Consider the following 16,154-nt stretch of genomic DNA (forward strand, 5'->3'; position numbering starts at 1 on the left):
GGAATTATCCACACTGGCTTGTAAACAATGGCACACTAGCTATACATAGTGGCCGAGCAGCTGCGGGGTGCCCAGGCTGTGTGGATGCATTTGGGATGAATGTTGTTAACCAAGTTTTTTATCGTTGGCTGAGCCAGTATTTTTATGTAAAAACACATCGCTATCCGATTGTATCACTATGCGATGGCATCGTTCCCCAAGGGTCCACTGTACTGTCGTCGGAAGGTCAGATGTAGAGTGGTAGAAGCAAGAATTTAATCACTGAGAGGTCACATCCTTCTCAGATCCAACCATTCTCACTTCAAAAAGTTGTCCAAAGTGTTTTCACTTCTGCACCAAGATGTCATTGTGTTGCAGTGTCTGACAGAGTGAATATCAAAATGGTATATAATACTGACAGGTTGGTAAATAAGACACATAAGCAACAGTTAGACATCTTTATTCCGAAATGTTTTGCCTACACAGTAGGCTTCTTCAGTCGAGTATGGAAAGTAGGCAGGAGCTGTAGAGATGTGAAGATGATGTTACCTATCAGTCTTACTTACCAATCTGTCGGTATCATATACCATTATGATATTCACCATGTTTAAAACATTGCTGCGACCTATAAATACTTTGTATATACAGCTCTCTTCACTTAATGACGGAGTTCCGTTCCTAATATCGTGTCGATAAATGAATTCATCGCTGAACAAGGAGCATACTGTAATGGTAGGTGGTTTATGTCAGTAATCTTTGATACTGCTTTAATGTCACATTTGCACCATTTATAACATTTTTAGTATACATATTTTTAAATGTTTATACAGTAGTTTACTGTATACAGCCTCTCCTCACTTAGTGACATACTTGTTTACCAACATCTCAGACTTATGATGGGCTCTCTGACCAGTATTCATACCTAAATAATGTATATTAGAGCTGATTTCCTCTATTCTGCTTATTTCAATATACAGTACAGTACTGTATAAATATTTAAAAATATACTAGAAATGTTATACATGGTGAAAAAGTGACATCAAAACAATATCAGATATGGTTGACACAAACTCACTACCATTATAGTGTGCCTCTCACTTAGCGACAAATTCGTTTAACGACGTGGTCTTAGGAATGTAATTACATCGTTAAGTGAGGAGATGCTGTATTTCTAGACAAGAGTATGTAACCATGGAAGGTGAAAATGTTCACCTGTCAGTGTGTTTGCGACTATTTGAGTACTATTTCTGTACCTAATATAAGTGTCAGACAAACAGTGGCTAAAAAATCACAACAACTGCTACAAATTGTAATGATGAGAACATAAAAATTACATAAAAAAAAGTAAGTGAAAAAAGGTATATTGGCAACATTTCTCCATGTTGCTGTTAGGTGAGCATCCAGCACCAACTTCATTGCTTTATATCTCAGTAAGTACTGACCTGAACATCTTTTTTTTTGGTCTCATTACACACAGGAAATTGCCCTCTATTTAATTTTTTTTTCCAAATACAGGTCTCCCTCAATATTCACATTTTCCACTTTCACAGTCTTCAAATATTCGCGAATTCCCAGCCGCCAAATCATATTTATGTAGAGGACTTTGAAGTTGATGAACAGCATTGACAGAGGCATAATTCCCTACAAAACTCTGTAGATATGAAGAAATGGTCTCAGTTGCCACTCACAATGTTCTTCACAAAGAAGCCTGCCGCAACAGTCCCCATCCCTTTACCCAAGGTCCTATCGATGCTATAACCTTGGTTAGTTTCAAATTTAGGTTGGATAAATACGTGAGTGAGAGGGGTAGGATTTGAGTGGGACTTGCACATGAGTAAATAGAATTATCAAGGCTTATTTCTTGGGTAGTGTTTATTCTGTTAGTTGGTTGGATTTTTGAAGAACCTGCCTAGTATAGGCCAACAGGCCTGTTGCAGTGTTCCTCCTTTCTTATGTTCTTAGGCTGATGAGTGGAACAGTCTGTGTAGTATGGCTATAAGGACATATGAACATAAGAAAGGAGGAACACTGCAGTAGGCCTGTTGGCCTATACTTGGCATGTCCTTCGCAAATCCAACCCACTAACAAAATAAATGCTACCCAAGCAATAAGCTTTGATAATTCTATTTACTCATGTGCAAGTCCCACTTAAATCCAACCTCTCTCACTCATGATAAATTAGACACATGCATAGAGAATATGCATGAATAGTTTCTACATACTGCCTGCCTGCCATGCATGAATAGTTTCTACATACTGCCTGCCTGCCTGCCAAACATGTATTACACATGTTCCAGAATTGTTTTTCTTTATTTAGGGCATATGTTATAGAACATTCTGGCAGGATGACACTACCAGTGGTATCAAAATTGAAAGGATGTTATACATTGCTTGTTATCGAGTTTTTTTATGTTTCCTCGGTATCTCCTGCGAGTGTTGGCTTATCTGAAGCTCACTCATAACTCAGATTTTGGCTCGCAACTCATAGCAAAAAATCGACTTAGCAATGGCTCATAACTCAGAAAACTCATAAGCTGAGGCACTCATAAATCATGGTACCACTGTATGTAGAAACTATTCATGCATATTCTCTATATCATGAACATATGTAAAACAGTTTAAACAATATATACTTACTCTCAATACAGTGGACCCTCAGATTTCATGAGTATCAATTTTCGTGAATTTCTGTTATTGGCAACTTTTTTCATCAAAATATAGCCTCAATTTTCATGATCTGCCTCTGAATTTGGCGGTGGTATGGAGAGCATCACAGCAGCTGCATGCAAACAAACCTCCCACACACACCATTCAGAGTCAGTGTGGCATTGTTTCTCGGTGAGTGACCATCACCCCACATGTTCATACCATAAATTTCATAATAATTCATTGTTTTTGTGCTTGCAACTACTAAATAAGCCACCATGAGCCAAAAGAAAGCTCCTAGTGGGATACATGATAGAATTCAAGAACACACCAGCTCGGGTACTTCCCCACAACAGCCATGGTACTTCCCCTCACACCAGCCAGAGTACTTCCCCCACAAACCAACCATGGTACTTCCCCATATGCACCAGCCAGGGTACTGCCCTACACACTAGCCTGGGTACTTACCCACACACACCAGCCAGGGTACTTCCCCCCACACACCACCCAGGTTACTTCCCCACAACAGTCTGGGTACTTTCCCTCACACCAGCCAGGGTACTTCCCCACAAAAACCAACCAGGGTACTTCCAACACAAACCAGCAAGGGAACTTCCCCACACACCTGCCAGGGTACTTACCCACACACACCAGCCAGAGTACTTCCCCACACAAACCAGCCAGGGTACTTCCCCAGACAAACCAGCCAGGGTACTTCCCCACACACACCAGCCAGGGTACTTCCCCACACAAACCAGCCAGGGCACTTCCCCACACACACCAGCCAGGGTACTTCCCCACACAAACCAGCCAGGGTACTTCTCCACACCAGCCAGGGTACTTCCCCAGACAAACCAGCCAGGGTATTTCCCCACACAAATCAGCCAAGGTTCGACCCCACATACACAAGCCAGGGTATCCCCATGCAAACCTGCCAGGGTACTTCCCCACACACACCAGCCAGAGCACTTCCCCACACAAACCAGCCAGGGTACTTCCCCACACAAACCAGTCATGGTATTTCCCCTCACACCAGCCAGAGTACTTCCCACACAAACCAACCATGGTACTTCCCCACATGCACCAGCCAGGGTACTTCCCTACACAAACCAGCCAGGGCACTTCCCCACACAAACCAGCCAGGGTACTTCCCCACACACACCAGCCAGGGTATTTCCCCACACAAATCAGCCAGGGTACTTGCCCCACAACAGCCAGGGTACTTCCCCTCACACCAGCCAGGGTACTTCTCCACACCAGCCAGGGTACTTCCCCACATACACCAGCCAGGGTATTTACCCACACAACCCAGCCAAGGCTCGACCCCACATACACCAGCCAGGGTACTTCCCCATGCAAACCAGCTAGGGTACTTCCCCACACACACCAGCCAGGGTACCTCCCCACACAAACCAGCCAGGGTACTTCCCCACATACACCAGCCAGGGTACTTCCCCACACAAAACAGCCAGGATACTTCCCCACACACACCAGCCAGGGTACCTCCACACACAAACCAGCCAGGTTACTTCCCCACATACACCAGGCAGGGTACTTCCCCACACAAACCAACCAGGGTACTTCCCCACACACACCAGCCAGGGTACTTCCCCACACAAACCAGCCAGGGTACTTCTCCACACCAGCCAGGGTACTTCCCCACATACACCAGCCAGGGTATTTCCCCAAACAAACCAGCCAGGGTTCGACCCCACATACACCAGCCAGGGTACTTCCCCACACAAACCAGCCAGGGTACTTCCCCACACACATCAGCCAGGGTACCTCCCCACACAAACCAGCCAGGGTACTTCCCCACATACACCAGCCAGGGTACTTCCCCACACAAAACAGCTAGGATTCTTCCCCACACACTCCAGCCAGGGTACCTCCCCACACAAACCAGCCAGGGCACTTCCCCACATACACCAGCCAGGGTACTTCCCCACACAAACCAGCCAGAGTACTTCCTCACACACACCAGCCAGTGTACTTCCCCACACAAATCGGCCAGGGTACTTCCCCACACAAATCAGCCAGGGTACTTCCCCACACACTTGATTTGATTTGAGTGGGACTCGCTTATTGCTTGGGGAGCATTGAAAATTGGGTTGGGCAAATATTGTTAATGGGATGATGTGTGAAGAACTTGCCTAGTATGGGCCAACAGGCCTGCTGCAGTGTTCCTGCTTTCGTATGTTCTTATGTACACCAACTGAGGAAATTGCTTCAGAATAGGTGGAAGAGAGAGGGAAGAAGGTGCCTTCTTTAACCCTTTGGCTGTTTCAGTCATATATATGTACGTCTTACTAGCCAATATGTTTGATGTATATTATACTCATGAATTCTGGCAGCTTCAAATCAAGCAGGAGAAAGTTGGTAGGCCCTCATGTGAGAGTATGGGTCTGTGTGGTCAGTGTGCACCATATAAAGAAATACTGCAGAACGCAGTGCATAATGAAAAAAAGAACTCCGACCATCTTTTTTGGATTAAAACGCCGACTTTGAGGTGTATTTTCGTATAGTTTTGATGGTTATATTCTCATTTTTGTAGTCACATTTGATAGAATGGAAAATTATAGAAATAGACGTGATTTTGATTGATTTTACTATGAAAAGGACCTTGAAATGGGGCTCAAATTAGGGGAAATGTTTGATTTTTGCCGCTGTTCAAGAGTAAACAAATGATGTCATTGTCCAATAAATGTCCAACTAGCCATTCTAATATACAGTCATGAATGGGTTGATGTTATTTACACAATTATTACAATATTGCAGTAGTCTGCATAACAGTAAATCTCCTAATTTTTTCTTTGAATAAAAATTCAAAATAGAAAGCAAGAGTAATATCAGAGGGGCCTGGAGACGTGACTGATGAACAAAGAAAATGTTATTTTAGAACCAGGAATGTCTACATTGTTCATTCTAGGCACTATTTTGAAATTGGCATACTTTTTAATTTGCATGAAATTGGCCAAATTGCCAATTTCTGACCTCTTCATTGGGTAGTTGAAATCGGTAAATGGGCAGTTTCTTGTACTAAATTGATAGAACAAATGGAGTTCTAAAGAAATAGTTATGAGCTTGGTTGACTGGAACAATGGAATTAGGAAAAACAGGGCTCAAAGTGGGCAAAATTGCCGATTCATAAATATTGCCGAGGTCACTAACTTTGCGAGAGTGTAATTCCATAAGTTTTCCATCAAATTTTGTACTTTTGATGTCAATGCCATCGAGAAAACATTCTCTGTCATTTCATAAGAAATAATAATTTTTTCATTTTCAAATATTTTGTGATGCCAGGAGACACCTGAGGATTTGGGGTTGTAACAGTCAAAGAGTTAAAGATTAAGGACATTGTGCAAAGTGGAGTGAAGTGCAAACATTTGTGGAGGAACATCACCCTAACACTCTCCCCTCCTCCCGTTTTCCATACACCAAAAAGAGTCTTCAATAAAGGTCAGTGCAATGTTAAATGATCATTTATATTTCATTATTGCTTTATATTGATTTCTCATTCCTTTATGTATGTAAATTTATATTTAATCCATAAAAAAATTATGTTATTAATACTTTTGGGTGTCTGGAATGGATTAATTGGATTTACATTATTTCTTATAGGGAAAAATGGCTTCAATTCTCATGAATTTCAACTTTCAGCAGACTCTGGAACAGATTAATCACGAAAATCGAGGGTCCACTGTATATGTAACTCTCACAATCATTGAACAATTGTGTCCACTTTAGGTTAATAATGAAACTTGTAATTCCCCTCAAGTAAACTTGTTAAAGTCATGTAGTCTGAACTAATACAATATTCACTTATATTTTATTCATTGTAAACACCTAAATTTACACTGTATTGTTATTGCCTTATTAATCTTAAGTTTGGCCAAAATGTTCTTCATATATAGTGGCTTTTGTCATTCTCCTTTGTTCAAACACTATCATGCTGAAGTAAACATTATCATAACACTGTACACCTGTGATAATGGTGCTGACACTGTACATGGGTGATAGTGATGCTGGACACTTGTCATAATGGTGCTGACACTCTACATGATAGTGACACTGTACCCTTGTAATAATGATGCTGAGACTGCACATGGGTGATAATGGTAGTGATACTGTACACAGGTGATAATGGTAGTGACACTGTGAAGAGGTGATAATGGTGGTAACTGTCCACAGGTTGATCATCTTCGTGGGATGAGTGAGAGCGTCAAGAGGCTGGTGGAGGCTGGCCTGGTGTTTGGTGTCCAGCAAGACCAAGATGACCTCCGCTACTCCAGGATAACTTTACAAGATGGTCAACTGTATCTCCACGTTCTCCAGGACCAACCACCACCCACCCACGCCCACACTATCCAGGTACTTTATTACACTACCACTCTTACTGTACCACCACACTCTCCAGGAACTTTATTACACTACCACTCTTACTGTACCACCACACTCTCCAGGTACTTTATTACACTACCACTCTTACTGTACCACCACACTCTCCAGGAACTTTATTACACTACCACTCTTACTGTACCACCACACTCTCCAGGTACTTTATTACACTACCACTCTTACTGTACCACCACACTCTCCAGGAACTTTATTACACTACCACTCTTACTGTACCACCACACTCTCCAGGAACTTTATTACACTACCACTCTTACTGTACCACCACACTCTCCAGGAACTTTATTACACTACCACTCTTACTGTACCACCACACTCTCCAGGTACTTTATTAACTAACACTCTTACTGTACCACCACACTCACCAGGCACTTTATTACACTACAACTCTTACTGTACCACCACACTCACCAGGTACTTTATTACACTACCACTCTTACTGTACCACCACACTCACCAGGCACTTTATTACACTACAACTCTTACTGTACCACCACACTCACCAGGTACTTTATTACACTACCACTCTTACTGTACCACCACACTCTCCAGGAACTTTATTACACTACCATTCTTACTGTACCACCACACTAACCAGGTACTTTATTACACTACCACTCTTACTGTACAACCACACTCTCCAGGTACTTTATTACACTACCACTCTTACTGTACCACCACATTCTCCAGGAACTTTATTACACTACCACTCTTACTGTACCACCACACTCACCAGGTACTTTATTACACTACCACTCTTACTGTACCACAACACTCTCCAGGTACTTTATTACACTACCACTCTTACTGTACCACCACACTCTCCAGGTACTTTATTACACTACCACTCTTACTGTACCACCACATTCTCCAGGAACTTTATTACACTACCACTCTTACTGTACCACCACATTCTCTATGTACTTTATTACACTTCCACTCTTACTGTACCACCACACACTCCAGGTACTTTATTACACTACCACTCTTACTGTACCACCACACTCACCAGGTACTTTATTACACTACCACTCTTACTGTACCACCACATTCTCTATGTACTTTATTACACTTCCACTTTTACTGTACCACCACACTCTGCAGGTACTTTATTACACTACCACTTTTACTGTACCACCACACTCTCCAGGTACTTTATTACACTACCATGTAGTCAGAAACTGTAAGGCTGGAGATGATGTCCTGGTAGTCAGTAAATGTGGGGCTGATAGTGCTGTCCTGGGAGACAGTAATGGTGAAGCTGGAGGTGCTGTCCTGGGAGACAGTAATGGTGAAGCTGGAGGTGCTGTCCTGGGAGACAGTAATGGTGAAGCTGGAGATGCTGTCCTGGGAGACAGTAATGGTGAAGCTGGAGATGCTGTCCTGGGAGACAGTAATGGTGAAGCTGGAGATTTTGTCCAGGTAGTCGGGAATTATACGCAGGAAGGAATACATATAAATGACCTCATAGGGGACAGGAGCCATAGTAGGGAAACAAGTGTAGTCAAAGATAAGATAAAACCAATATTGCAAACTAGAAATACTGCAGGAAATAGCAAACAAGAGGACTCCACTAGCAATAGTGAGGATATATTACCAAAAACAACTGGTGGGAGCTCCATTGTTGGTGCTAGGGAGGATAGAAGTAAGACAGGGAAACATGCACCAACAGGGAATACAGTCACAGAAACCCAAGGCAAACGGAAACCAAGCCTGTGCACATACTATGCACTTGGTATCTGCTGGCATGGGAAATCTGGAAAAACAGATGGGATGTGCAACTATGACCACCCTAGAAAATGCCATGCCCATATGACAACAGGAAAATGCAAACTCCCTTCCTGTAAGCTTTTTCACCCTGAACTGTGTACCTCTTCAGTACAGGAAAGACTGTGCTATGACTTAAATTGCCAGGCATACCATGCGTGTCGTATGAGGCGACTAAAATGCCGGAAGCAATGGGCTAGTAACCCCTTCTCCTGTAGACACTTACTAAAAAAGAGAAGAAGAAAAACTTTATAAAACTGGGATGCTTAAATGTGCGTGGATGTAGTGCGGATGACAAGAAACAGATGATTGCTGATGTTATGAATGAAAAGAAGTTGGATGTCCTGGCCCTAAGCGAAACAAAGCTGAAGGGGGTAGGAGAGTTTCAGTGGGGGGAAATAAATGGGATTAAATCTGGAGTATCTGAGAGAGTTAGAGCAAAGGAAGGGGTAGCAGTAATGTTAAATGATCAGTTATGGAAGGAGAAAAGAGAATATGAATGTGTAAATTCAAGAATTATGTGGATTAAAGTAAAGGTTGGATGCGAGAAGTGGGTCATAATAAGCGTGTATGCACCTGGAGAAGAGAGGAATGCAGAGGAGAGAGAGAGATTTTGGGAGATGTTAAGTGAATGTATAGGAGCCTTTGAACCAAGTGAGAGAGTAATTGTGGTAGGGGACCTGAATGCTAAAGTAGGAGAAACTTTTAGAGAGGGTGTGGTAGGTAAGTTTGGGGTGCCAGGTGTAAATGATAATGGGAGCCCTTTGATTGAACTTTGTATAGAAAGGGGTTTAGTTATAGGTAATACATATTTTAAGAAAAAGAGGATAAATAAGTATACACGATATGATGTAGGGCGAAATGACAGTAGTTTGTTGGATTATGTATTAGTAGATAAAAGACTGTTGAGTAGACTTCAGGATGTACATGTTTATCGAGGGGCCACAGATATATCAGATCACTTTCTAGTTGTAGCTACACTGAGAGTAAAAGGTAGATGGGATACAAGGAGAATAGAAGCATCAGGGAAGAGAGAGGTGAAGGTTTATAAACTAAAAGAGGAGGCAGTTAGGGTAAGATATAAACAGCTATTGGAGGATAGATGGGCAAATGAGAGCATAGGCAATGGGGTCGAAGAGGTATGGGGTAGGTTTAAAAATGTAGTGTTAGAGTGTTCAGCAGAAGTTTGTGGTTACAGGAAAGTGGGTGTGGGAGGGAAGAGGAGCGATTGGTGGAATGATGATGTAAAGAGAGTAGTAAGGGAGAAAAAGTTAGCATATGAGAAGTTTTTACAAAGTAGAAGTGATGCAAGGAGGGAAGAGTATATGGAGAAAAAGAGAGAGGTTAAGAGAGTGGTGAAGCAATGTAAAAAGAGAGCAAATGAGAGAGTGGGTGAGATGTTATCAACAAATTTTGTTGAAAATAAGAAAAAGTTTTGGAGTGAGATTAACAAGTTAAGAAAGCCTAGAGAACAAATGGATTTGTCAGTTAAAAATAGGAGAGGAGAGTTATTAAATGGAGAGTTAGAGGTATTGGGAAGATGGAGGGAATATTTTGAGGAATTGTTAAATGTTGATGAAGATAGGGAAGCTGTGATTTCGTGTATAGGACAAGGAGGAATAACATCTTGTAGGAGTGAGGAAGAGCCAGTTGTGAGTGTGGGGGAAGTTCGTGAGGCAGTAGGTAAAATGAAAGGGGGTAAGGCAGCCGGGATTGATGGGATAAAGATAGAAATGTTAAAAGCAGGTGGGGATATAGTTTTGGAGTGGTTGGTGCAATTATTTAATAAATGTATGGAAGAGGGTAAGGTACCTAGGGATTGGCAGAGAGCATGCATAGTTCCTTTGTATAAAGGCAAAGGGGATAAAAGAGAGTGCAAAAATTATAGGGGGATAAGTCTGCTGAGTATACCTGGTAAAGTGTATGGTAGAATTATTATTGAAAGAATTAAGAGTAAGACGGAGAATAGGATAGCAGATGAACAAGGAGGCTTTAGGAAAGGTAGGGGGTGTGTGGACCAGGTGTTTACAGTGAAACATATTAGTGAACAGTATTTAGATAAGGTTAAAGAGGTCTTTGTGGCATTTATGGATTTGGAAAAGGCGTATGACAGGGTGGATAGGGGGGCAATGTGGCAGATGTTGCAAGTGTATGGTGTAGGAGGTAGGTTACTGAAAGCAGTGAAGAGTTTTTACGAGGATAGTGAGGCTCAAGTTAGAGTATGTAGGAAAGAGGGAAATTATTTCCCAGTAAAAGTAGGCCTTAGACAAGGATGTGTGATGTCACCGTGGTTGTTTAATATATTTATAGATGGGGTTGTAAGAGAAGTAAATGCGAGGGTCTTGACAAGAGGCGTGGAGTTAAAAGATAAAGAATCACACACAAAGTGGGAGTTGTCACAGCTGCTCTTTGCTGATGACACTGTGCTCTTGGGAGATTCTGAAGAGAAGTTGCAGAGATTGGTGGATGAATTTTTTAGGGTGTGCAAAAGAAGAAAATTAAAGGTGAATACAGGAAAGAGTAAGGTTATGAGGATAACAAAAAGATTAGGTGATGAAAGATTGAATATCAGATTGGAGGGAGAGAGTATGGAGGAGGTGGATGTATTCAGATATTTGGGAGTGGACGTGTCAGCGGATGGGTCTATGAAAGATGAGGTGAATCATAGAATTGATGAGGGAAAAAGAGTGAGTGGTGCACTTAGGAGTCTGTGGAGACAAAGAACTTTGTCCTTGGAGGCAAAGAGGGGAATGTATGAGAGTATAGTTTTACCAACGCTCTTATATGGGTGTGAAGCATGGGTGATGAATGTTGCAGCGAGGAGAAGGCTGGAGGCAGTGGAGATGTCATGTCTGAGGGCAATGTGTGGTGTGAATATAATGCAGAGAATTCGTAGTTTGGAAGTTAGGAGGAGGTGCGGGATTACCAAAACTGTTGTCCAGAGGGCTGAGGAGGGGTTGTTGAGGTGGTTCGGACATGTGGAGAGAATGGAGCGAAACAGAATAACTTCAAGAGTGTATCAGTCTGTAGTGGAAGGAAGGCGGGGTAGGGGTCGGCCTAGGAAAGGTTGGAGGGAGGGGGTAAAGGAGGTTTTGTGTGCGAGGGGCTTGGACTTCCAGCAGGCATGCGTGAGCGTGTTTGATAGGAGTGAATGGAGACAAATGGTTTTTAATACTTGACGTGCTGTTGGAGTGTGAGCAAAGTAACATTTATGAAGGGGTTCAGGGAAACCGGCAGGCCGGACTTGAGTCCTGGAGATGGGAAGTACAGTGCCTGCACTCTGAAGGAGGGGTGTTAATGTTGCAGTTTAAAAACTGTAGTGTAAAGCACCCTTCTGGCAAGACAGTGATGGAGTGAATGATGGTGAAAGTTTTTCTTTTTCGGGCCACCCTGCCTTGGTGGGAATCGGCCAGTGTGATAATAAATAATAAAAACCATCTAAAGGGGACAAAAAGATACAAAACATCCAGGCCATGGGAAAACCTGGGTTGCCACAGCCACTCAAGAGGGAGAGGTTTTTTAGTGCCAGGAAGGAAAAAAAACTGGCAGGAAATGGCAGAAATCGTACACCAAATCCAGTCATTCCTGGAGTGGAACCACAGTCGATGGCCTCCACTCCAAACCAACAGATACAGATACTAATGCCGGAAAAAAAATCCCCCCCCAGTACCAACAATACCACCAGTCCGATAACATTCTTCTTGGCAAATACACAGGGTCTAAAGCCAGCAACAAACAACAAAATACCTTTCATCCGTGGACTGCTTGCAGAGGCAAAGGCAATGTTCGCGGCTTTCACTGAGACCCACATAAAGGATCACTTGGACAACGAAATATGGATCCCAGGTTACAACCTATACAGATGTGACAGAGTGAACAGGCAAAAGGGGGGGGGGGGGTTGGCCTGTACATTGCAGAGTCACTTGTTTGCACAGAACTGCTAAATGCCTCAAATGATGTAGTGGAAGTTTTAGCAGTAAAGGTCGAGAACCAAAACCTAGTCATTGTGGTAGTCTACAAGCCTCCGGATGCAACATCCCAGCAATTCCAGGAACAGCTGTTAAAAATTGACCACTGTCTGGAAAATCTTCCAGCTCCTGCACCCAACATCTTGCTCCTGGGGGATTTCAACTTAAGGCACCTAAAATGGAGGAATATAGCAAATAATATTGTTGCAGTAATAACACCAGGAGGCAGCTCTGATGAAAACTCACACTCACGCGAGCTTTTAAATCTCTGCACAAAATTCAATTTAAACCAGCAAATAATAGAGCCTACTAGACTGGAGAATACACTAGACCTCATCTTCACTAACAATGATGATCTGATAAGAAATGTCACCATATCAAAAACAATATACTCAGATCACAACATAATTGAGGTTCAGTCATGTATGCGCGGAGCCCCTGACCGACAAAATAAGATTAGTCACGAGGGAGCATTCACCAAATTCAACTTCAATAACAAAAACATAAAGTGGGACCAAGTAAACCAAGTCCTAACCGATATAAGCTGGGAAGATATACTAAGCAACACAGACCCCAACTTATGCCTAGAACAGATTAACTCGGTGGCACTCGATGTATGCACAAGGCTTATTCCTCTAAGAAAAAGGAGGAGTAGATGTAAAATAGAAAGAGACAGGCGCTCCCTTTACAGGCGACGGAAAAGAATAACAGAGCGGCTAAAAGAGGTCAATATATCTGAAATGCGTAGGGAGACACTGGTCAGAGAAATAGCAAGCATCGAACTTAAGCTAAAAGAATCCTTTAGGAGTCAGGAATCGCGGGAAGAACTAAAAGCCATAAATGAAATCGAAAGAAACCCAAAGTATTTCTTCTCCTATGCCAAATCAAAATCGAGAACAACGTCCAGTATTGGGCCCCTACTTAAACAAGATGGGTCCTACACAGATGACAGCAAGGAAATGAGTGAGCTACTCAAGTCCCAATATGACTCAGTTTTTAGCAAGCCGCTAACCAGACTGAGAGTCGAAGATCAAAATGAATATTTTATGAGAGAGCCACAAAATTTGATTAACACAAGCCTATCCGATGTTATCCTGACGCCAAATGACTTCGAACAGGCGATAAATGACATGCCCATGCACTCTGCCCCAGGGCCAGACTCATTGAACTCTGTGTTCATCAAGAACTGCAAGAAGCCCCTATCACGAGCCTTTTCCATCCTATGGAGAGGGAGCATGGACACGGGGGTCGTCCCACAGTTACTAAAAACAACAGACATAGCCCCACTCCACAAAGGGGGCAGTAAAGCAACAGCAAAGAACTACAGACCAATAGCACTAACATCCCATATCATAAAAATCTTTGAAAGGGTCCTAAGAAGCAAGATCACCACCCATCTAGAAACCCATCAGTTACACAACCCAGGGCAACATGGGTTTAGAACAGGTCGCTCCTGTCTGTCTCAACTATTGGATCACTACGACAAGGTCCTAAATGCACTAGAAGACAAAAAAGAGTGCAGATGTAATATATACAGACTTTGCAAAAGCTTTCGACAAGTGTGACCATGGCGTAATAGCGCACGAAATGCGTGCTAAAGGAATAACAGGAAAAGTCGGTCGATGGATCTATAATTTCCTCACTAACAGAACACAGAGATTAGTCGTCAACAGAGTAAAGTCCGAGGCAGCTACGGTGAAAAGCTCTGTTCCACAAGGCACAGTACTCGCTCCCATCTTGTTCCTCATCCTCATATCCGACATAGACAAGGATGTCAGCCACAGCACCGTGTCTTCCTTTGCAGATGACACCCGAATCTGCATGACAGTGTCTTCCATTGCAGACACTGCAAAGCTCCAGGCGGACATCAACCAAATCTTTCAGTGGGCTGCAGAAAACAATATGAAGTTCAACGATGAGAAATTTCAATTGCTCAGATATGGTAAACATGAGGAAATTAAATCTTCATCAGAGTACAAAACAAATTCTGGCCACAAAATAGAGCGAAACACCAACGTCAAAGACCTGGGAGTGATCATGTTGGAGGATCTCACCTTCAAGGACCATAACATTGTATCAATCGCATCTGCTAGAAAAATGACAGGATGGATAATGAGAACCTTCAAAACTAGGGAGGCCAAGCCCATGATGACACTCTTCAGGTCACTTGTTCTATCTAGGCTGGAATATTGCTGCACACTAACAGCACCTTTCAAGGCAGGTGAAATTGCCGACCTAGAAAATGTACAGAGAACTTTCACGGCGTGCATAACGGAGATAAAACACCTCAATTATTGGGAGCGCTTGAGGTTCCTAAACCTGTATTCCCTGGAACGCAGGAGGGAGAGATACATGATTATATACACCTGGAAAATCCTAGAGGGACTAGTACCGAACTTGCACACGAAAATCACTCACTATGAAAGCAAAACACTTGGCTGATGATGCACCATCCCCCCAATGAAAAGCAGGGGTGTCACTAGCACGTTAAGAGACCAAACAATAAGTGTCAGGGGCCCAAGACTGTTCAACTGCCTCCCAGCACACATAAGGGGGATTACCAACAGACCCCTGGCAGTCTTCAAGCTGGCACTGGACAAGCACCTAAAGTCAGTTCCTGATCAGCCGGGCTGTGGCTCGTACGTTGGTTTGCATGCAACCAGCAGCAACAGCCTGGTTGATCAGGCTCTGATCCACCAGGAGGCCTGGTCACACACCGGGCCGCAGGGGCGTTGACCCCCGGAACTCTCTCCAGGTAAAGTCCAGGTAAACCACTCTTACTGCACCAACACACTCACCAGGTACTTTATTTCACTACCTCTCTTACTGTACCACAACACACTCCACACTATTGTACCAGCACCTACCCACTTACACCTACACTCTCCACATTGCTGTACCAACACCTAACCACCTACACCTACACTCTCCACTACTGTACCAGCACCTTCCCACCTACACCCTCACTTTCCACACATTACCGTACGAGCATCTACCCACCTACACGTACACTCTCCACTACTGTCGAGTCAGGAATCGTGGGAAGAGCTAAAAACCGTAAATGAAATTGAAAGAAACCCAAAGCATTTCTTTTCTTATGTCAAATCAAAGTGGAGAACAACATCCAGTATTGGGCCCCTTCTTAACCAAGATGGGTCCTTCTCAGATGACAGCAAGGAAATGAGTGAACTACTCAAGTCCCAATATGACTCAGTTTTTAGCAAGCCACTAACCAGACTGAGAGTTGAATATCTAAATGATTTTTTTATGAGAGAGCCACAGAATTTGGAAAACACAAGCCTATCTGACATTATCCTGATGTCAAATGACTTTGAACAGGTGATAAATGACATGCCCATGCACTCTGTCCCAGGCCCA

The 16,154-nt window shown here is 43.0% G+C and overlaps 1 protein-coding gene across 2 annotated transcripts in view; it reads left to right on the plus strand.

Annotated features, from left to right (window-relative positions):
- LOC128697281 (tripartite motif-containing protein 59) overlaps positions 1–16,154 on the plus strand; it is a 68,288-nt gene that overhangs the window by 35,630 nt on the left and 16,504 nt on the right. For both annotated transcript variants that reach the window (XM_070080944.1, XM_070080945.1), the window contains exon 5: positions 6,817–6,996. In XM_070080944.1, the coding sequence (XP_069937045.1) occupies positions 6,817–6,996 (180 nt within the window). The remainder of the gene's footprint in view (positions 1–6,816; positions 6,997–16,154) is intronic.

The sequence above is a fragment of the Cherax quadricarinatus genome, unplaced genomic scaffold, assembly GCF_038502225.1.
Source record: "Cherax quadricarinatus isolate ZL_2023a unplaced genomic scaffold, ASM3850222v1 Contig1316, whole genome shotgun sequence".
NCBI classification, from domain to species: Eukaryota; Metazoa; Arthropoda; class Malacostraca; order Decapoda; family Parastacidae; genus Cherax; species Cherax quadricarinatus.